The sequence below is a fragment of the Rhinopithecus roxellana genome, chromosome 6, assembly GCF_007565055.1.
Source record: "Rhinopithecus roxellana isolate Shanxi Qingling chromosome 6, ASM756505v1, whole genome shotgun sequence".
NCBI classification, from domain to species: domain Eukaryota; kingdom Metazoa; phylum Chordata; class Mammalia; order Primates; family Cercopithecidae; genus Rhinopithecus; species Rhinopithecus roxellana.
The window spans coordinates 25,409,698-25,433,236 of record NC_044554.1 but is presented as its reverse complement, the minus strand read 5'-3'; the positions used below and the strand labels follow the sequence as shown (position 1 = coordinate 25,433,236).

At 38.6% G+C, this 23,539-nt stretch overlaps 1 protein-coding gene across 2 annotated transcripts in view; it reads right to left on the bottom strand.

The window, feature by feature from the left end:
* TES (testin LIM domain protein) overlaps positions 1-23,262 on the bottom strand; it is a 49,711-nt gene extending 26,449 nt beyond the window's left edge. For both annotated transcript variants that reach the window (XM_010361425.2, XM_030933070.1), the window contains exon 1: positions 22,774-23,262. In XM_010361425.2, the coding sequence (XP_010359727.1) occupies positions 22,774-22,800 (27 nt within the window). In that variant the 5' untranslated portion in view covers positions 22,801-23,262. The remainder of the gene's footprint in view (positions 1-22,773) is intronic.
* Between the last annotated feature and the right edge of the window lie 277 nt (positions 23,263-23,539).

Sequence of the window (23,539 nt, the reverse complement as noted above, 5' to 3'; positions counted from 1 at the left end):
ATTTGAGTTCAGGTCTTTCTGACTCCAAGGCCTGCGCTCTTCTGCCTGAAGCTGTAGGGAGGCGAGGAGTGGAGAGCTGTATTACCATCCTTGCTATAGTAAACCATCTTTTCTTCTTTACCATATTAAACAGTAGTCTTTGAGAACTTGCTGAGACATGGCCTAATATGTGGAAAGAGTGGGGTGCAGATGGCAGAGGATACAAGAGGGTAATTAAGCTCTTTTACCCAACTACCGATATTAGAGGAAAAAAAAAAAAAAAAAAAGAGTAGCCAGTCTTACATCAGTACAGTGGCAAACCACCAGTAACCAGATTATTCCGTGTTTTAAATATCACATCAATGACCATGAGGAATTGGTTACTGGTTAGTGCCTAGAGTAGCAGTTCAAGCTGGACAAATAATGGATATTTTCCAATGGCCCTCTTTTGTAACTTTACCAAGTTCTGTTTGTCACTATGCAATCAAAACCACATTGTAACTTGTTCCTTGAAAGATCAGTCTGACATGCCCTGAAGTTGAAGTGAAGCCTTTCCTTTTGTTCTAAAGAAAATGACCACATCCTTTTTCCATAATTAAGGCCATATTCAAACCCAGCTGGTCCACCCAGCTGCTTAAGGGAACCCACATTACTTTTAAGTTAGACCATATAAAGTATACTCTCTAAAGAATAAACACCTGCCCAGCATTAGTTAACCTTTATCATCTTTGCCATGTCTATATTACCAATTTTCAAAAGAAATGAAAGTCTTTAAATTGTATATTTAACGTCAACACTAAGCTTTTTTTAAAAACAATTAAATTGTTTCCTTGTCACTGGTGATCACAGTTCACACAGTATGGAAATAATGTAGGTTAAACAAAAGAGAGAGAGAGACTGGTTTCTGGTCTTGTGTAAGAAGCATAATTACATGTTTTCTCCATAACAATATCCATAGTAAAATGAAAAGCAAATCCAAAAAAGTATATTCTTTTTCAAGGCCTTTCTAATTTTCCATTACAGAAGAGTTTGTTCTGAATGTGCCTAGAATATGGATATGATTCATACTATGTTCATGCATCTCCTGCTAAATAAACTCTAATCCCAAATGAAAATTTTGATTACATTATTAAGCCTTAATCACATAGCTTAGCTTAAATCAGAGGCTTTTAAACTCTCTTTTATGTAATTCACAACGTGGAATACATTTTACCTTATGACATAGAACTTGCATATGCACATACAAACTTACATGTGTGTATAAAATCCTGATATTTGCGGACAGATAATATCTAGAAATATGCTTCTGCCTCTAAATTAAATGGCCACTTAAATTCTTGCATGCCTTCAAATTAGAATTGCCTGGTCTGAACAACGCTGGGCTTATAAAAGACTGCAAACATCCTGGAACAATACCATCTCATTCTCTATTTCTGAATGCAACTTGAAAGTTCAGCTCATGTAACTAGAACCTCCATGAGTCAGCAGAGTTTTTACACTAAGGCTTTGGAGTAGCTCACCACTGTAACAAAGTCAACCTTGCAAAGGGGCAAGTTGTTTTCTCCTACCAACTTTTTATCTTTGTAAATCAAAAATAAAATTATAAACCCAAGAAGCATCTAAATGGACCCCACCTCTTGGCCAAGGTCATTCCAAAGTGAACCTGAAAAACCAGTTCAGGCCATGATAAGAAATGGGGAGTTGGGGCGGGTCGGTGGGGCAGTGTGGTGCATGCTGCCTCACAGATGACCAGCATTAGCATAAACACAGAGACCTAAGACTGACAGAACAGACTCTGATAAGAAACATTTACAATCTATTCTCTCTGACACCTGCTACCAGGAGACTTCATCTGCATGATAAAACCTTGGTCCTTACAAGCCCCCTTATCATAACCCAGACATTCCTTTCTATTGATTTCAGGTCTTTAGATAATAAGGCTTTCAGCTAATCACCAACCAGAAAATCTGTGAAGCTGCCCATGACCTGGAAGGACTGCTCCCTACCTCCAGTTGTCCTGTCTTTCCAGACTGAAGCAATGTACATCTTTCATGTATTGACGGATGTCTTACATCTCTGTAATATGTATAAAACCAAGTTGCAGCCTGACCACCTTGGGCACATGTTCTCAGAGTCTCCTCAGGGCTGTGTCATAGGCCACTGGTCATTCATATTTGGCTCAGAATAAGATCTTCAAATACTTTTACAGAGTCTGATTCTTTACATCAATATGTTCTTAAAATAGCTATCGGTTTATTTATTAGAATTACTAGAGCTGGTGGTATTTCATGAATTGCTGCTCTTTTAAAGTGTCCCACATATTCTTGTTCTGAATAGGACTAGGCATCTCCCTCATGTAAGAGATCAAGAAAATAGAATCAAGAGAGGATGAGGAATTTGCTCCTGGTTGCACAGCTACTCAACAGCAAACCAGATCTAAAACTCAGCATCTGGCTCCTGCTCTACTGTTCTTTTGGGGCAGATGACTAGAGTGTCACACGGGAGCTCTTGTCTTTCAAAGAGAGTCACTAGCTAATTTCTGCCCAAAGGAAAAGAATTACAAATCCAGAAACACTCTTGCACCATCTCTAAGTGTAGATGACTTTCCGAGAGCTTTAAAAAGGAAGACAAGTAAGTTAAATAAGGAAGGCTGGGGAAGCTTTGTTGAAGGAGAGGTGCATGAATTACAATGGAAAGGCTGACCAGTATTTAATTTGGCTCAGAGAAGTGCATTCAGGGGAGAGGAAACACCATACACAAGGCCTGTGGCAGAAGAGGGCAAGGGAAGCGCCAAAAAACTGTAAAGCACTTGCAGGGTAACAGGGCTGGCCTTGTAGCAGGTGGAGTACTTTGTTTTGTTTTCCTTTTCTTTTCATTTTCCCAAGGAAGAAACTTAACTTCTTGAAGCATTCAACGCCATGCCTTAGGCTACTGGCTTAACAGAGGATGACGGCCGGGCGCAGTGGCTCAAGCCTGTAATCCCAGCACTTTGGGAGGCAGAGACGGGCGGATCATGAGGTTAGGAGATCGAGACCATCCTGGCTAACACGGTGAAACCCCCGTCTCTACTAAAAAATACAAAAAACTAGCCGGGCGAGGTGGCGGGCGCCTGTAGTCCCAGCTACTCGGGAGGCTGAGGCAGGAGAATGGCGTAAACCCGGGAGGCGGAGCTTGCAGTGAGCTGAGATCCGGCCACTGCACTCCAGCCTGGGCGACAGAGCGAGACTCCGTCTCAAAAAAAAAAAAAAAAAAAAAAAGGATGATATCCTCAGAGATAGGAGAGACTGGTAAAGAGGAAAGCCACAGGGCAACAGGGGAGAGTGAGGAGCAAGAGCACCTCTCAAGCTCTGCCAGCAGAAGCTCAGGCAGCCCTCACAGAGAGCAGGAGACCAGGCCTTGGGAAAAGCAGTAACTTGAGAAACTGGCTCTGTAGGCTGCCCTGGAAAACCCAGAAAGTATTGTTCCAGGGTTCTTTTGCCCTTGGGCCCTGCCTGGAAGGCCAGCTTAATCTCTTTATGGACTCTTTCCAGTTAGACTTGTGACTGCCTGGAGAAAGTGCCCCTCTACCTTTCCAAACACAAACACTTTCATCTTCCCCATGTGCTCAGACTTAAGTGTGAGGGAACTTTTAAACATCACAGACAGAGAGCAAGTAAGTGAAAGAGAGTGGACTGGGTCACGGCAATATGATATACTTTCTCCTACTATAATTTAATGGAAGCAGTCCTAATTAAAAACACACACACACACAAAACACAAACAAAAATGACACCAAGTTTTCAAAATCACTTTTAGCAGCTAGAACAATTAGAGTTTCAGAATGGCAATAAACTTATTTTCCTGAGAACATTTCAGTAAGAAATTTATTTTATAGCTACAAGTATACAGCTACAAAACTTAAATCTCACTGACACCAGCACGGAAGATCTCTGACTTATGCCACATTATTGGGTGAGAACTTTTTCCATATTTTTATTCTCTTTATCAACCCTCTGTTAGGAAACAAGCACAATGCCTCTCCAAGAAAGAAGATACACGATTCACACTCTAGTGTTTTCCTTGTTTAGGATGTGCCTAGTTTCAGACTGAATTATAATTTAGAATGTAGTTGTTAAATCCAATTTATATTATAAAATTGCATGGTAGCAGACATACCTCTACCAGTGTGAGGCAAATTTCTTCTGCTCTGTTCCCACTCCAACTGAGGCATCTAATCATCTGCTATTCTCCCCTTCATAAGTCAAATGTGCATCAGATGAAGGAAAGCATACGGACTCTAATCTGTGGTAAGAGGAGTTTCACAGCCAGAACTGCCCCAAGCACAGTTTCTTAGGGCCTATTTTGGGCAAAATGTCATAAGAACTGAGGTTCCTCAACTCCTCTTGGTTTCAGTTCAAGGATCTGGAACCCCATCTACTCTAAGGGCTTCTCTAATTTCTCTCCATTATTCACTTTGTATTCAAGATTCCCTGAAGTCCAGGACCCAGAATTCTTCTCATCCCTTCTCTTTACCCTCAGCATAGATCACACCTTCTCCTTAGGGTCCTTCTGCTTTCCTGAAGAGCCAAGGCTATTATTATTCTTGAACATCCAAATCTTGTAGGTTAGTTTCTGCCCAGATGACTGGGCTGGAGAAAACTCTTGGTGAGGGATATAAATAAGGAAAGTGTTATTTAATGATGCCCAGGGTTCACACAGGGGTATGTGAGAGAGAGTGGTAGGGAGGAAGGGGAGCCCAGAGAGGGTTAGCTCTTCAGCTAAGGCAAACTGGCTGTTTAGAAAGTGAAATCTAGATCCTTGGACTAATATAATCAAGATACGTGTGCCTGTATGTCATATCTATGTTGTGAGAATTACCAAACGTTAAGGAAATGATTATATATATATAGTTATAGATACTAGTGAGCTAACGGGGAACTTTGAAAATGTAGAAAGATCCCTGGAGGAGAGTCAGGAAAACTGCGATCTGGTCCCAGAGGGTCACTAGTGAGTTCAGGGATTTTGAAAGTGATCTTTCTTCTTCAGGCTTCATCTAGATAATGAAGAAATTAAACTAGATTGGTTCCAAGATACCTTTTAATTTTATTGCAAATCGTGTCAGATTAACTCTTAATTTGGTTATTATTCAGCATGGTCAACTGCTCAAAGTTAAATCACTAAATAGAAAATAATTATTTGAAAAAGCTAATATATTAATGACTCTGAGAAGTCAGAATCACTTGGAACTCAGTTTGGTGGAGTAGTTTTACAAAGTATGCATAGGAAACAAAAGACTTAAGTTGTGAATGATAAAACTCAGGCCTGTTGCATGTAATTATTTCAACAGCAAATGTGATACGGTATTCCCTGCAGACTCAACACTTAGTGCCTAAAAACACATGTTTTTCATAAGCACAAAAGTCTCAAAGCTGTCTACTTCATATCATTTTAGTAACACATTCTGGTCAGCATCAATAAAAGGATATGACAGAATAATTTTTTTTTTTCAGCATCCAAGAAAACAGGTCCTTTGGATTGACTATATTGGAAGAAAGTATAATCAGGCTTTGGGAATATCTATCAAGATCCTAAGAAAAAAATAAAAGTGACTATATAATATTTACTGTGAAACAGGAATCACAGGCAAATAGGACTTAAGTATCTTTAACTGCAGGCTCCACAAACTGAATTTATATTCACATGATCTGTGCCTCCAAACACCCTTTTATCCCCTGCTTATTTTAGAATAAGAAAAGGGAATGGAATCAATTTATCCATATTCATAATTTTAAGCAGTCAAATAGGTTGGCAACATTTCAGGTCACCCTTCTGACCCAGAAAAAGGTATTGCATGTCAGATACTTTAAAAAAAAAAAAAAAGAAAGGAAAAAGTATGGAACATCTGGTATTTCAAACATGGTCTGAATTGATTTGGAGACAATTTGGGTCTGGAAGATATTATGCAGTATTCAGGGTGAGATCATCTGATTCATGCTGTTTTCATAACCAAATTCCCTCTGGAGTAAAGAATCCTATGTGGTTACTAAACAAGCAAGTGTTACTAAGACTTCTTTAATAATATTGGAATGAAGGTAGATCATATGAAATATACATATCTCTCTCCCACTCCCCCTTTCTCAGTGTGTATGTGCATGCATGTTTATCTACCTATCGCATATACACACACATATGCATGTACATACACACACATACATATTCATATTACACTCCTAAAGAAGCATTTTAGATTTTTGTTCATCCAGATAAATATTCTGGACAAAGGAACTACATATCTAAATAATTCATCTTAGCAAATGGCTCCCTTAGAAATCTAGTGTGATCTGTGAAGTCCCCCACCCAAGGAATATATTTTTACTAAGATCTGATACAAGATTTAAAATTATTTGAAATTTTTAGTTCATTGCCTGTTTGCAAATCTCTAACAAGATTTGCATTACCAAAAAAGTGTAGGTTGGCCAGACGTGGTGGCTCATGCCTGTAATCCCAGCACTTTGGGAGGCTGAGGTGGGTGGATCATGAGGTCGAGAGTTCAAGACCAGCCTGGCCAAGATCATGAAACTCCGTCTCTACTTAAAAAAAATTCAAAAATTAGCCAAGTGCAGTGGTAGGTGCCTCTAATCCCAGCTACTGAGGAGGCTGAGGCAGGAGAATGCTTGAACTCAGTGGGTGGAGGCTGCAGTGAGCTGAGATCATGCCACTGCACTCCAGCCTGGGTGACAGAGTGAGACTCCATAAATAAATAAATAAATAAATAAATAATTAAATAATATAAAAAATGAAAAGTGTAGGTTACACAGAAAACCAAACTTAAATATAAAAATAGTTGCACACTTTATTAGTTTGCCAACTTTCTTAGGTAAGAATACAAAGAACTAGTCTGATTAAGAGCTACAATTAGTCATTCCTAGTAAAGCTGCTACATTTCTCTTTCTTTGCTAATAAAAATGAAAACTTCCCATCTCTCAGTTACTCAAGTCTGAAATACATGAGAAGAAGACTGAAGACAAAGTTATCATCACCCACTTGGTCACCCAACCTGGGGCCCAGAGGCCTCCTTGTCCCTTGACTAGCCATGTTTATAATGCTCCAAATTCTAGTGTCTCTTTTCTAAAAGTCACACCTCATCTGCACTCCAGTGTGCATGTTCAAACTCACATCATATCATCCTGAGACCACGCTCTCTTAACTGATCATTTTGTATGACGTTGTATTGCTATTCTCAAAATTATTTTGATAAACCTAAAGATAATCATAACACTCCCCTTGCTAGATGATTTTAATAAGTTCAATGAATTTCACTTTTCTTAGCATGCAAAGAAGATCCTTTAAAGCCTGGCACCACCTGCCTTCCTCCCATCACTCCCCTCCAGCCACTCTCTGTTTTAAGGGGAGCTTTTCGCTTTGCTTGAATCTCTATTCCTCCTCTTCTCCATCTGCCAAAGTCCTTCTCTCTATTGGGCCCATAGAATCAATTTTAATGTCAGTAACTCTGTGATACCTTTCTCTAACTGTCCCCTTGGCACAAATGGTGTTATTAAGTCCTTCCTTACCATCCTATGATTGTGTGTACATCAATTTACCCACATTAGATTGTGAACTTCTTGTTCATATTTGAACTCCTAGTACTGCCACAGTGTCTGAGATTTACAGGAGTGCTAGAAAGTTTTACTTATTTAATTGTTTTAACTATCAAACGATCTTGATCATAACATATCTTTACCCCAAGGAACTTCCACTGCCTTTTACACACACACACAAAGACACTGAAAGGGATGGTGATAATAAAAGCAGCAGCTGATTTTTACTGAGCACTTACACTGCCATGCATGGTTCTAAGTATTTTACATGGATTATCTCATTTTATCCTCCTAACAATCTTACGAAAGTCTGAGATACTATTACTACCCACATTTTCATCCACATGAAGAACTTGAGACAGAGCTATGACTGCTGTTAACCAATAAACAGTGCCTAAAGGTAGGTCATAAAATGGAAAGCCCTGATAAAGAAGCACTATTTCCTAAATCCAGTTTTAAAAAATAGAATGTAATGGAATTTTTAACTGAAGACCAAATATTATAGCTCAAGAATAGAATAATCAATTAAGGGTCTTCACTTGTCAACACGGCTCATCCATAAGGAAACAGGAGTAAAACTATTTACTGCAGATTCTATGATTCATTTCCACATCCCCTTACCTTTTCAGCTTAGGATGCATAAAGCCAGAAGCCCTGCATGCATCTCTACTATGAAATCTACTGTAAGCCAAATGGTCAGAAATCTTTTTTGTTCACAGAGAGCAGTAAATAATCACATAGACTATTATGTTAGGAATGAAAAGGAAACAAGTGTTCTTTCTGCCTAAATATTTTATAGCAAAATATATTCTGGAAGTAGTAGGTCAAGTTTTCTGGAACTTTAACAAATTAGACTATTCCTACTTAATCTGTCCCTATATTTCTTAAGGCAGTAACAGTATTAAGTTAATGACAAAGGTACTGTCATCAAGACAATTTCTCTACTTGAGTTTGAGATGTAATCAAGTTGTAGCTGATTAACCAAAACAACTATACCTCAATAAATACTGGTAACATATTTGAAGAAGAGCAGAAATAGATCCTGCTATATTTCTAGGAAACAGTAATAAATTTTTGTTTTGGCAGGATACGTTGAAGTGTTTTTAACTATACTTTAAAAAATGAGCACTGAGGGTTGTGATGGTAGAAGTGTTAGTAAAAACACCTCAACCACCATTTGTTAAAATGTTACTACCCATCAGCCAAAATACATATACCATCACATTTAATCCCCAACAACCTATTGGAAAAGTATTATCACCTCTTTTTCACAAAAAGAAAACTGAGACTCGGAGAAATTAATTTGCCTAAGACTACCCAGCTAGCAAGTGGCAGAAGTGAGATTTGCATCTTGTCATTTCTGACTCAAACCCTATGCGCTTAACTATAAAGTCACTGCTTTTTTCCCTCCAAACTGAAACTTCAAAGGTAAATAGTAATTTAAAGAGTAATATTCCTCATCTGTAACTTCTCCAGAACAATCAATTTTGATCTGAAAGACTGCTCATTGCTTGCTAGGCAGGAATTCCTCTGTCCTAGGCAAACCTGGGACTTATTATGAGGAACCTGAATGTCTGCACACCAGCTATACTAACATGGAAGTCCCCGAGGTGATAAATTCACACGCAAGGGGATTCTCAGAAGGATGAGGTGAGAGTCAAGAAAAATCTCCAGGGTCGTGATGCAAAACAGGTCTCTTTCAATGTTACAGCAAGAGAAAGAAAAAAAAAATTAAAAGAATGAGCAAGAAATACAAAAGAACAAATTATATTTCAAAGTTGAAAGGCGTTTACTCAAAACATGTAGACATGACTAGTACTAAAAATTATCTGTTATATATGTAAGATGTTTTCACTATACAGTAGTCAGGGGCAATATAATGAAGCAAAATATTCTTTTCATATTTTTCAAATCACTAAATTTCTAGATTCATAATGGAACACCTTTGTATTAGCTGCAAACTACCCCAAAACTTAGGGTTTGAAAATACGATTTATCATGTCATAGTTTCTGTGGGTCAGAAATTTGGAAGTGGCTTAACTAGATGGGCAGATTTAGGGTCTCTTACAAGTTCGTAATCGGGGTCAGCTGAGCTGCAAGGATCGACAAGGAAGATTCCCACTTCTAAGATTTCTCACACGGGCCTATCCACATGGGTAGCTCAGGACATGGTAGCTGGTTCTCCCCAGGGCAAATGATCCCAGAGAGAGCAAGAGCACACAAGATAGAAGTTGTAATCCCTAATCTTGGAAGTGATGCCATCGCTTCTGCCATATTTCATTTTTTGGCAACTGAGCAGGTTAGCCTGCAGTCAATGGGAGGGCAATACGTAAGGGTGTGACTACTAGTAGGTGGGAGTAATTGGGAACCAGCTCAGATGCTGCCTACTATATCCTATTTTCTGTTTTGATTTTAAATTCAAAGACTAAGTGATTTGTGATGAGACAGACATATTATAAAGGGGAACAGAGGTATATGGGGTGATTATCTACCACTTCTCTTTATCTGCCCATCTAGTTAAGCCACTTCCAAATTTCTGACCCACAGAAACTATGACATGATAAATGGTATTTTCAAACCCTAAGTTTTGGGGTAGTTTGCAGCTAATACAAAGGTGTTCCATTATGAATCTAGAAATTTAGTGATTTGAAAAATATGAAAATATTTTGCTTCATTATATTGCCCATTTCAAATATTTAAATTCTCTTCACCCAATGGGTATCTAAAGCAGAACTTTGTTCCTTCCTCATAAATACTCTCATTCCCCTCAATTTGTTAGTTGTTCCCTCAGTAAGAACCAGGAAATGATCTTTCAGAAGACAGGATAGAATATGATTTTTAGCCTCTAAGTCTCATTTTCTTTCTCAATATATAGTTACACACACTTGTGTTCACACACATACACACATACTTGTGTTACAGAAGACAGCTGCAAACCAGATTATTAAAATACCAAATATATTTGGGAGAAAATTTTCACAATTTTTATAATATGCCACAGTAGTGCTTAAAGAACACAGAATAAAAATTGGAAGAGATTTATATAAACTTTTAAATTCTATTATATAAATCCACCTGGAGATGGAATTAAGTAAAATAAAATAAATTTCAGTACCTCTATGTGATAAAAGGAGCCAAAATTACTTGATTCAAATTAGGTAGTATTTACAGTTAGCAGCTCCTTCCCTCACAGTTCTGCTTCTCTATTTGAATCCTAATATGTAACCTTACAATATTATTGGGAGCAAAATTTAGTCCCCACTTTTTAAAAATAAAAATGGTTTGTACTTATTTTAGTAAGCAACTGATGAAAATATATTGCATCTGCTCAGCTTAAGCTGGTTCCTTATAAACATTTTTCAAACAGACTGCTATCAAATTCTTTTTATACTATTGTATGAAGGAAGTCATTTGAAATGCTTACTAATAGAATACCTCTTCTGTGGACTCTACTCAGAAAAAGCCTCCTCCAGAATCCATTACTTTGAGAAAGACAATGTAGGGCTATAAAAATGTCACAATTATTAAAATAAGCTATGACTGCAGCTGAAATTGCTTCTTAATTAGGATTGGCTGAGCTCTGGCTCCACTGAAGGACACTGCAATGGAATGCGCTCATAAACAGCCCTCAAAACCTCTTATTTATTTGCTATAAAAGGGACTTTAAAAACCTGATTCCAAAAGGCATCTGTAGGAGTTCCGTAAAAGAATCTGGATCATGGCAACCATTCCTAATTTGGTTTTGTGTCACTATCTCCACAGCTGCTTCTAAAGGGTAGATCCCACAGAGAGCTGCTTTGAGAGGTCTTAATTAAGGCTCTTTATCCCCAAACTTGAATACTGTGATCATTCTTGCCATGCCTAAGGGCAGTAGTATTATTTCTTCAGAGGTAACCCATTATAACACATGGGTGAGGGTATAAGTAGGGTGACTGTACAATTACGTGATTTATTGCCACTAATTCTTTAACTATCTAACTGAAGCACATGCAGATAAAGATGGCAGTACAGATGTGTTTTCACAGACTGGAGAATGAAAGAAAAGGCTCATGGTATTGGCTGAAGGCTTCACTGAAGGAGGCTGTCCAGAGGAGGATCCAAGGAAACCTACAGAGTAATGCCCAACAGAGACAGCAAAGAAAACAGAAAAGGGGGTGGAAAAAGAGTCTTCTCATTTTTCTCTTTTGCCCCAAATTAGCATTCACAGGCATTTAGAACAAAAACAAAGTCTTACAGCAAGGATAGGGGTCTTGGAAACCAGGAAAGAAAGGGAGAGATGTAAGAATCCTACTGCCAGGTCCTCATGCTTGCTTATTTATTTATTGCATACCCTTTTCATACCATCCCTTATTCTGGGGGAAAAAAAAGAATTATGTTTATTGATACGTTGTGCTGCATTAATCAAAGAGCCTTAACTAATTTTTGACGCATGTTTTAACTTCTGATGTATCAGAGAAGTAGTTTGGATTACCACACTTTTTGCTCTATATTTAGACTATACCACTAAAGAAGGTACACAGACATCACTTAAAATTTGTCTAGTGATTCAAGGAAATTAGACAATTTTCAAAATATGCATATACCACCTATTTACAACTAAGATAAAATTGCAGTTGCATGTTAATTTAATTTTCCTTCACTTTAATGGAACAACAAGCACAAAAATCAAAATTAGATTCGCCTAGAGTAGAAAGTGGGTTCAGTCTTAAGCCACCAATGAAATCAGAGAAGTTTCAGTACATTGATTCTTGATTCTTTCAGATGTACAGAGGAATATCAGGGTAATTCAAGTGGGGACAGTCTTCTGTAAGACTCTTTCCACAGCTTTCACTGTAGGAGGCTGTGAGGACTTAAATAACAGCAACAGAGCAATAGAAACAAGCAAGGTCTCTTGAGGTCCAAGCTTAGGACTCACACACCACTTCTACCACATTCTACTGGTCCAAGTAAGTCAGAAAGCAGTCCAGATTCAAAGGGAAGGAAAATAGACTCCACTTTTTAATGGGAGGTGCTGCTAAGAATTGTAACCATTTCTGTAATTTACCCCAGAAACTCTGAGGAAGATTCCAATCAGGGAAACATACCAGTTTCCTATACTGGACCACAATACATTGCAGTGTTCAATCAAGCGCTTTCTCAGGGAACCTAATATACACAGCCTTGAATCCTTTGCATAGCGATTGGCACGTGGTAGGTACTCAAGTTCTGGAAATATTTATAAACTTTAATTTCATTGTAAAAATAAAACTCAAAACAATTTTTAAATTAGCAAAAGGATACATTAAATATATTACATTTTAAATTAGCAAAAGGATATATTAAATCCAGTAAGTTAATGTATCCCACAATTATCAAACTTTAAATGGATATTTCTTTGTGTCCAACAAAGCACCAAGTGGCAATAATTTACTGAGAGCATGCCATCATAAAATGCTTGATGATATATTCAGGGGTCTGTGAAATAGCATGAAGATCTATGCAGGATCTTCTTCCCTCTAGATTGGATTTCTTGAAGAGGATTATGACACATTTGTTTATTGTCTATGTTTTGGCACCATACTTTGTGCTTTAAGATATTCATCTTGATTATCCTTACAACCCTGTGAGGTAGATAGTTGAAACCCATTTCAGATGAGGATACTAAGGTTTACAGGGCTAGGTAGCTTTCCCAAATTCACACAGCTAATAAAGGCCAGGGCCTTTAAAACTGATCAGAGAACACTAATAATCAACACTGATCAGGTACTTGCTATATGTCAGGCACTGTTCTACACGTTTACAAGTACTACTTTATTTAATTTCACAATAGTCCAATAAAGAAGTACTATCCATGTTTTGCAGATTAGATCTCTGAAACCAAGGAGCAACTGTTGCCAAACTACTGAGTAAATATCAAAGGTGAAATCCAAATCTATGTCTGGAAACGTCAAAGTCTGCGCTGCTCCCTTCAAATTCCCTGTTAGAGAAAAGTGGGCAACGGTGGTCCACAGGATGAGTATATCCTCTGGCTTAATTTCATCTGGTCCATGAGAAAGTAACAATGAATAACATCACTACCGGTTTACCGGTGACATCTTAAAAGAGCTGTGGAGTTAGGCCACTGAAATCTGTCCTGCGTCTTTTTACCTTTAAATTCTGCCATTTCTCTTGGGATAACCTTCTATTCCGTTACCACAGATAGAGTCTAACCCATATTATCGGAATGTTCACAGAATATATTTTCCATTTGTTGCAGTATATAAAAGGTAATATTTTGTAATTCCCCTTCAAAACGTTAGGCAACTTGCCATTTCCCAAATAAATGAGTTTTACATTTCTTCATGTAACACGGAAGTCACAGGACCTGGATGGAATGAATTTGGAGAGGTCTATGTTTCAAAGCTAACAGAAGAGTGACTAGATGGAAAAATAGACACCCTAAAAATCAAGTAAGGGATATTGCAAAGTTAACTCTCCTCTACAGTTTTTCGGAATGACCAAAAACTACCCTGCTTTGAAACATGTGTAGTCTGCGATACTGTACAGAATATCATCTCAGAATACTCTTGATACATGAAAGATCTTCAGAAAAGTATCCTCAAGCCCCTACATTCAACTGTCCCTCTGTAGCACACGTGGTAGACTGAGGTAATGGTCCCAATCCTTCATTCCCACGTAATAGTATTCAACATCATATCCCTGCCGCAGCCTCATAGTTGGTAGACTAGACTTCTCCTCTCCTTGACTTCAGGACTGGACATACGACTGCTTTGGCATAAGAAGAGGCTTAAAAGGTGCTCCTTCAGTTGGGCATGACCTTTACTGTTTGCTTCACTGATCTAAGGAGGATGAAAACGTGGCACCAATGTGGTCCCCGTCCACAGCTCAGAGTCCAGATCAGCCTACATGCGCTAGACTCTACTGTGAAATTTCCTCCTCTCTCTCAACAGATGACACAATGTATTAAATAATCATCGAAGTCAAGGGAGATCAGAAACTCTTCAGCTGTGGCCTAGGGTCTTACACTAGCTCAGTGATACACTTCTTTAATTCAAACCTGTACTGTGGAAAAATTACAAATTACTGCCGCTCATCTACTTTAGCTTTATTTTAGGAGAGACAAAACTGAAAACGTTAATGGTGGTTTTACTGACTTTTCACAGCTAGGTACCTTTGGTTCATGCTATTTCCTCTTTATAGAATGCTTTCTTTGCCTAATGAAAGCTTCTTTATTCTACGGGAGGTGTTTCCTTGATAAAATAATCCCAACCCACACAATTTAAAGTTAGTTACTTCTGCTTCTGAGACTTCATAACCGTTGTTTGTATTTCTATTATTGCTGTGCTACTCAAAGTGGCAGTTCACAAACTGTAAGTCACTTGTCTGTGATGAGATAGGCAGAGAAACTGACAGTAGGCAATTAGGAACTACTATACATATAATTTTGTGTCTCCTGCATTTAATATTTTTTTAATTGGTCCTGTATTTGTCTTTTGTTTTAATAATTTTTACTATGTTTTTAAAAATATCAGCCCATGATAAATTTTTGTTTATAAAAAGGTTTCTCATCCCAGATAAGAAAAACAGTGTATTATAGCACTTACGTCATTCTATCCAGCACTGTAGTTAACTTACACATCTGTCTTGCTCACTCTTCCTTCCTTCCTTTTTTTTTTTAAATCTATCAAACCTGACATCCATATTTTGCTCAAGAGGTGATACTGATAGATATGGAGTTTAGAGTCTGTAGTTTTAAATCTAAACTGCACTTTTAATATTCTCTATGAAAAACAAACGGTAACTTTTTTTAACCCCAAGTTATTTTTATTGTAGGCCAGGATCTCATAAAGGAAATATCAGATCCTTCATCCTTACTTTGTGACTCATTCTGTTAAGACTGTCACATTACGCTCATATAAAAACAAAAATCCACCTAACATCTACATGGTCATTTTTCAATGAAACATGATATCACTTTATCATCAAACAAGGCAAGGGAAAAGTTCACTGTGGCTAGAGATGCATTAATTGACTCCATATCAAGGCATTTCTGCTGGGCTGAAAGCCCATCTTTTCTGCTGGGCTCGCTGCTCAGATAAGCTATGCATTGAACACCCTGAAACTCCTGTTTACAGCTTTTCACAGTGGCCAGAATGTCACAATGATAAACACAAGTTGAATCACTCATAGTTTGAGGATAATTCAGCATTTCAGATTAAGTATATTTACACAGTAGTAACTTTGCAGATGAGATCTCAGCAATCCCCACTGGCTGGCTTCTAATAAAGCTCTCCCACTTTAAGCCATGCACAAATCTGAGCAGACTCCCCACCATTCTAACAGACTAAGGAACCGAGAAATTGGCAATTCTAAACTATGCTCTTTTACTTTTTTGAATTTGACCAAAATAAATGCAGTGATACTTAGAAAATTATAGTCATGCATACCCTTATTGCTCTAATACCCCATTATCTAACTAGAATGTTAGACAGGGCACTTAGAACAGAAAATTGACAAAACCACGCTAAACTGCAGCTCTTTTGTAGGAGAGTCAAAGATTGTAGTTGGCTAGTTGAAAAGCATAACTTCTAAATTTAATCCTCTAATAGTGTTTGAGGCAATTTTTAAACATGGATATTTACTCAAAGAATAGTGGTGAAGTTATCAATTACCAAATTATTTTTCTTTAAAATCCTGAAAATCTGTGGTTTTGAAATGTTTTTGATTAGTCTTTTGTTTCCTTATCTTCCTCTCCTAGAAAGAGTTGATTTCATAATTAATAATATAATTTCCCTGGATACCACCACCTTGTAAAAAGTAAAATAATTTCCTGTATATTAATGATTTAATAAACAATTCTTTTAAAATCATAATTTTGGTTACCATGGCAGTAGTTACCAAACAAAAATTAGCTATGACTGCAAACAGGAAATCCAAGAATGACTCTTTTGTAATTGTGCATGTATGTAAAAAAGCACTGACATAGTTTTTTTTTCTTTTTTTAAATTTTTAAAAAATTTTTAACAGCCTTATTTTGAGAGAGATGACTTTTAAAGAAAATAAATGCTCCATTATTTTTCATTTTCCCATAATTAAATACCAAGGTAAGTAATATATCACTCCTAGACTTATGGGACCCACACTATTACAGGCTTTAGAGCCTTATACTACAGATTTAAATTAATTAAACTTAACCTAATATCTTCAAATACCTCCACAAGTATTATGAAAATTAAGTACAAACAAGTTGAAACGAGCTAAGATTTGTGGGAAAAAATTATTTGGTTCAATCTATAGGTTCTTCATGGAATTCACTAACATTTAAACTATGCCATCTCCTTTATGTATTTACACATATATTTATATGTTCTTCATTTGTGTGATTTTAAAGCGCTGTGGATCATTACATGTGGTAGACTACTAATATTATTTCCTATGATCAAAGGGTCACAGGACTTACAGAAGTCTCAGAAATCATCTGGTTCCCCTACTGATTTTTATATAAATAGAAATTGATAGCCAAAGTGGTCAGTATCACAAAAAAGTGGACTTGGATCTACCAACTCTCAGCTTAGGGCAATTTTAAATATATTATACTGATAAATGGAAGTGAGAAAACTGATATATTATGGAAGACCTTTCCATACACTATAGATGTTTATATATACTAGAGACTTACTGACCTTTCCTAATTTCTAAACACACTTTGGTGACTGGTATGTAAAAAAGGTATATACACATTAGCATGGGGCCAACTTGTATTCCTTCTTCTAGTTCTCAGAAAAAGAACACAGGAAGTAGCTTCCATGTTACCAATTTATCACTCTCTTTCCACTAAGAAGGACCCTCTTGGTAACTCGTGTTGCACACTGATGAGCTATGATGTTGATCCCATGCTCCTAATGCTGGATGTCATGCTGGAGCTCCATGAGAGCCTCATGAAATATCTGATCATTGTGGTGTTCCGCACAGCTTCTCAGCTTCACAAGAAATGTTTCTGCATGAAGAATGGGAAATTAAAACAAAAAAATAGTTCTCCTCCCAATATTATGAGGTTTTGTTTGTTTGTTTATTTGTTGTTTCTTTTTAGCTGCTCTATTCTTAGCTGTCTGGACTGTCACTCCAGAGGTACTCTGAACACTTTCCTACTAGGGAAAAGAGGTGTAGCCTACTCATGCTATGTGTAAGGCTTTCTATCAACTGCAGAGCTCAACAGGGAGAAAAGACCATGAGTATCCCTTTATAGTTCCAGATGCCATTGGTTAAACTTAACAAAACAGAGAGCCAAATACAGCGTCACTGTTACCCAGGGCCATTTTACATAGTAAGGAGACAGCATTATCATTGGCTCACACCAAAAGTCAGGAAGTTGGAAGAAATTTAGAAGATAAAGTAGAGAATATTATTGAAGTTTATGCTGTTTCTTTGACTGTAGAAGTTTCCCAGAAATTCCTTTTCACAAACTTTTACTTTTGTATACTTTGCCTGTGCCCAAAGAATGTCAATGGCAACTTACACTAAAGGGAATACATACAACATGGATAAAGTAGAAACAAAATACAGAAACTAGTAGGATAGTGATTTTACTGGAATATAAACCACTTCCTCAAATATAATTCCTTTAAAACATGAGTGAAAGTGTTGAAATGTATCTTATTTTATTTCTCTTTTTATAACAGTTACCATTCCATATATATTTAGTGAGCAAGATGAAGAACATAAGACTCGGGCTAGTTGACATGATGAAAGGAGTATGGCTTCTTCAGATTATGGTTGAAGTTCATAGTAAAGTTCTCTATAGAAAGGTTTCAGATTACACTATGTAAACTTTAGTTTCTTCATCCTGAAAGTGGGGCTAAGGCCTACTTCCTAAGGTTGCTTTGAACAGCAAACAAAATAACCATGCAACTATAACAGGATATGGATTCATCTCTCAAGAAGTTTGTAAGCAAGGTAAGAAGGTGAAACATACAACAGGTAAGTATAATCCAAAGGTGGAGAGTGATTAGTGTCCTAAGTGTTACCAATACATGTTTTGGGAATTCAGGAGAAAAGAAGAAAATATGTTTCATCTAGGTGGCAGCATGGAGAAAGATTTCCTAGAGGAGTGTGCGGCATGAGGGGTTGGTCCTTGAAGGATGGAAAAAAATTTAGAACTGTAGATGGAGTATGGGCACGCACAAGCAAAGTCATGGCGTGAGTTGATAGAACACAGGTAATAGCCAGTAGACATATAAATTCCTATTTCTACTTCATAGGGCAGCATAAAGGAACAGAATCAATGGAAAACCTACTATAGTTTTTTCTCCAACCAATATTCAGGACAATTAAGAGAAAGGGACTTTTCATACGCTACCAATGTAATGAACCACACCATGGGTGAGAATAGTTTTATAAAAGCCCAGCCAAGGACCATTCATTTTCTTCTGCACTTGTTCTGAGAGGCAGAACACCTCTAAAGCAAAGCCCTGGATGTGTCCTGCCCTACCTTTACCCTTAGCCTTGCCAATGATTCTTGCAGCAAGAGTGGCTTTCAAGCCTTGAATCCAATTGTAGATTTGAGCATCCAGGTCACCATATATTGCCTTTTCCACTTCAACCAGGGGCCACTTCAGGCAAATAACTCATTCTAATTTCCAATTTCCATTGGAAACAATCTCTGTAATTCAGTCCTTTTCCCAATAGTATTCACTTGGTTTCACTATGCTTTTTTGGCTAATGACAAAGGTTTTGAAAACAAGTTTGGATACAGAGAAAGGAGATTTTTGGTAACATGTAATCTTTAAAATGCACCACATTTTTAAAAAGTAAAATTAAAGAAATAAGAGTCTTAAGAAAAGTATGCAAAATATTAGGATTAATCAAAATAAAGGGGTTAGAGAGGAGACAAAAAATGAACACGGTAAAATTAAAGCCCTGCAGCAATTCCAAGCAGTAAAAGGGAAATTAGTGAAGTTCTCTTTCTCTGTTGGTATGTTCTTAATTGAAAAAAGTAATTCTCATGGGAGAGTAACACAGAAAGGAAAGAGGAAAACAGCTGGCTGTTGGCCATGATTTACCATTTACCGCAAAATCAGACTGTTTCTCCTTCTCAAAGTCCACTGTTTTTCCCAAGCAGACATGGACCATACTGACACAAAGCTAATTTAAAAAAGACTTAAAAAATAAGAAAGAGGTCTAGATGTGTAACTCAGAAGACAAGGCAAGGACACAGAATCAAATTCTGTTCTAAAGTATTATTAAAACAAAAACTTTGTATAACCAAACCAGCTCTCACATCCTAGCAACAGCTCGCTTACTTCAAACAAAACAAAATATAGCAAAATCTAATTATAAAAACCCTTTGTCTTTGTGATGGTGGGTTTTAACTGGTAATTAATCCCAATCTGTACAACTGATGTGGATGAGCTTTCCTTTTACAAACCAAGAATTTTATAACAGTATCATCTATCTCAATCACTGCTTAATAAAGACAATCCTCTTGAGTTCTTTTTATATGAAATGTTAATGTGGAAAAAAAAATGCTTTTCATCTGTCTGGAAGAAATTCTTCATGAAATCAACAATGTAAAAGTTTTAGAAGGAAAAAAATGACACACATCTTAAAACAGAAGTCATATTAGTTGTATTTAAATGGTTGTGTCTTTGTTCCAACTTTTAATCTGCCTTTTCTCAAGGTACATTCAAACTATTAATTTTCTTGTATAACTGAGTCAGAAAGAAAGGAGACTTGAAAACTAGGTACCAAAATAGGGTGAGAAGACTCTGCTGGTAAATCAGACAGTCTTGTAGTATTTCCTTCTTTGGATGTGTTAGAAAACAACTGCTGAAAGGAACGTAAATTTCTTTTTGAGAGTATGGCTAAGATGGTGAAATACATTCCTGAGACTGCCAGACTTTTGTACTGGGAAACTTTTTGTTAAAAGGTCAAATCTATTAAGGGACCCACCCAAACTGGAGTCCAATAGGACATCTTTGCAGTTTTTTAATAGCTTCCAATTTACCAGGTGAGGATTCTGTTCTAAGAATCATCAGTGAAGACAACGTAGTGAAACAGGGATTTGTTGTATCATGGGATTCTCTCTAAAACCTTTCATTTACGGAATTCTTTTTGGGGTGGTAGAGGCAGAGAGGAGGAGAATTAGAGGAAGTTAAGATTCTTGGTTGAAAACATAACTTGTAAAAGTAAAGTGGGGGATAAAGGAGGAAAACTACACCAATGTCAAGGGCATTATTTATCATCATCCACATTTTCAAACTCTAAGGAAATTGTTTATAAACAACGTCTGGATTTTTCCTTTGCAAGCACATACAATTTTTAACTTTGAACTTTTTCCCTCAGAATTACTCCTTGTCTCAAAAAGCTTCAAAAATATCTTTGATTTTTCTTCCCCTATTAAACGGACTTTGTTTTTTAAAGCATTTTTAGCTTCACAGCAAAATTGAGCAGAAAATTCCAAGTTCCTATGTACCTCCCCCATGCCTCCCTGTCTCCAGCAGCCTCCCGGACTACCAACATCCCGTTATCAGTGCTGCACATTTGTCACAAGTGATGAAACACATTGACACATCATTATCCCCAACATACATAGTTTACATTAGTGTTTACTCTCGGTGTTCTACATTCTATGGATTTTAATGTATAATTACATGTATTCGCCATTTTATAATATCATACAGAATAGGGTCATTACCCTAAAAATCCTGTGCTTCACCTGTTCTTCCTGGCCAGCCCAAAATATGTTTACTTTGACAAAGTTGTCTTCAAATAAATACTTAAAAACAAGGACAAGACCCCTCAAGTTTTAGACAAGTACTAAATTAAGTAGCTCTTACCCACTTGAAAACTAAATGAATGCAGTATTCATCAACAGAAAGCTAAGCTAGAAAAATGCTTTCCCCGCGTTTCCCCCATGACAAGCAAGATTAACCAAAAATATCAGTTACTTAAAAGAAAAAAAGAAAGAAACCAAATGGAAAGAGAATAGAATGCAATCACGCTACTCTCAACCATTTATGTTTTTCTGTTCCTGGATACCTTTTTGAGTGCTTGCGAATTTTAGTCCTAAGGAATGAAAAAAAACTGTTTTCTCATTTCAAGTTTTTATTGGTCAATAGCTTCCTAACCAAAAACTCTGCAGTCCTAACACAATACTTGCTATCCATTTTCAAAAATCCAATTCTGGGACATAAAATAGAATTAATGCTCAAGTCAGAACATTTGTGTTTAGAAGATAAAATAAGAATATTAGGAACCATGAGTAAGAGAAAAAAACAAACTTTTATTTTTCCCTTCCTCCCTCTGCAAAACTTCCCTATCTGATAAGGGACAGCTAGCTTAAATTTACCACAAAGTAAAATATGAGCAAATCCCCTGGAACGAGGAGAACTTTCGCACAGGGCAATTCACTCGAATGTGACATCAGCATTCCTTCTGAGTCACAGTCTGGTCCCCACCCTTTTCTCCCAGGCGACACCAGGCTCCGCATAACCCGGGAGTGGCTCAGGTAAGGCCATCGGTTCCAATGCCTGCGAGGCAGCAGCCAGGCTGGAAACGTCTCCCTGCGCTGAGACGCTGGTGACAACCGCCCTTTGGGACTCCCTGCCAAACAGGGAGAATGCGCTCTTTGACAGATAATTCCCTAAGAGGGAGGCAGTGCTTCGGTAGACAAGTAATGAATGACCAAAAAAAAAAAAAAAAATCACATTAGAAGTTATCACCAGCACGGGTGCGAAGGCAGTGCATTAAATCAACACTCATTTTAGAGCGCCCCAGGCAGCCCAGCTGGAAGGGAGGAGGTCAGAGCTGTCAAAGCACAGCAGAGCCCCAAACCACAAAGGCTTAATGAAGTTGAACTTCCTGAGCCAGGAAGTGTCACGGTCTCGGCCGCACTCGCCCTAAGCTCGTCCTTTCGAGGAGGCACAGGCAGAGCTGAAACAAGTAAAGTTTCCAACACCTCCAACCGCTGGGACTCCGTGAGACGGGAGAGAAGAGCCCCGCGCCCGCCCTCGCTCGCGCTTCCAATACTGTCGCTCTCGAGTTTGGGGAGCTGGCGGGGCCAGCGGGCACCTACTCTACCCAGGGGGCCGGGTCTCTGGGCCCGGGACACCGCAGACCCAGAGCCGGGCGGCCCGCAAGCTCTACCCGCCTCGGCACCTCCGGCCGCAGCGCACCGCTCGACCCGCGCAGGTGAAGCAGCCGCCGCCCGCCACAAGCGCCCCCCTGAGCACCCCCCTACCTTCTTCACTTTGTTTTCCAGGTCCATGTTTATGCGTCCTATGGGTCCCCTCCTCCTCCAGTCCGGAATCCCACGGCCGGGCTCAGCTGGCCTCCGGCTCCGCTGCGGACACGGGGAACCTGCGGAACTCCTACGCCGCCGCCCAGCAGCCACTCGACCGGCGCCGTCGAACTTCCGCCTCCCAGTCCTCCGCAGCCGGCCTGCGGCAGGGACCCGGGAACAAAGAGGGCCGGGCAGCCAATGGCAGCCGGGCAGTCCCGGGCCGCCGCCAATCACCGAGCGCCGCACGCACCTTCGCTGCCCGAGCGCGGCGCTGGCAAGGTGAAGGGCGGGGCCGCGTCCGGGGCGGCGCCCTGCGGGGCAAGCTCGGGGACCCTGACTTGGTCCCCGGAGGGTGTTCTGGGCGTCCACGGGCTGCTTCTAAAGAGCTGGGATCCAGCCTCCCTCTAGCTGAAGATAGAGCAGAACTTTTTCCATTTTGGCAATTTGTACCTGTGTTTGCCCAGGACTTTTTATCTGGATCAAGGGGAATAGGTATTCCAACTTCTCAGTTTATTTTCAAACTAACTTCTCAGTTTATTTTCAGAGCAAAGAGAGGAAAAAAAAAAAAAGAGAGAGAGAGAGAGAGAGAGATTGTAGGGATCGTTAGGGATTCCTGTGATGGACCTTGGGCACTAAATTCACTATTGCGTTGTGGAGATGCCCTTTCCTCGATTGCTTTTCTCCAGAATCCCAAATACTGTCAAGAAACCGTATCTTACATCCC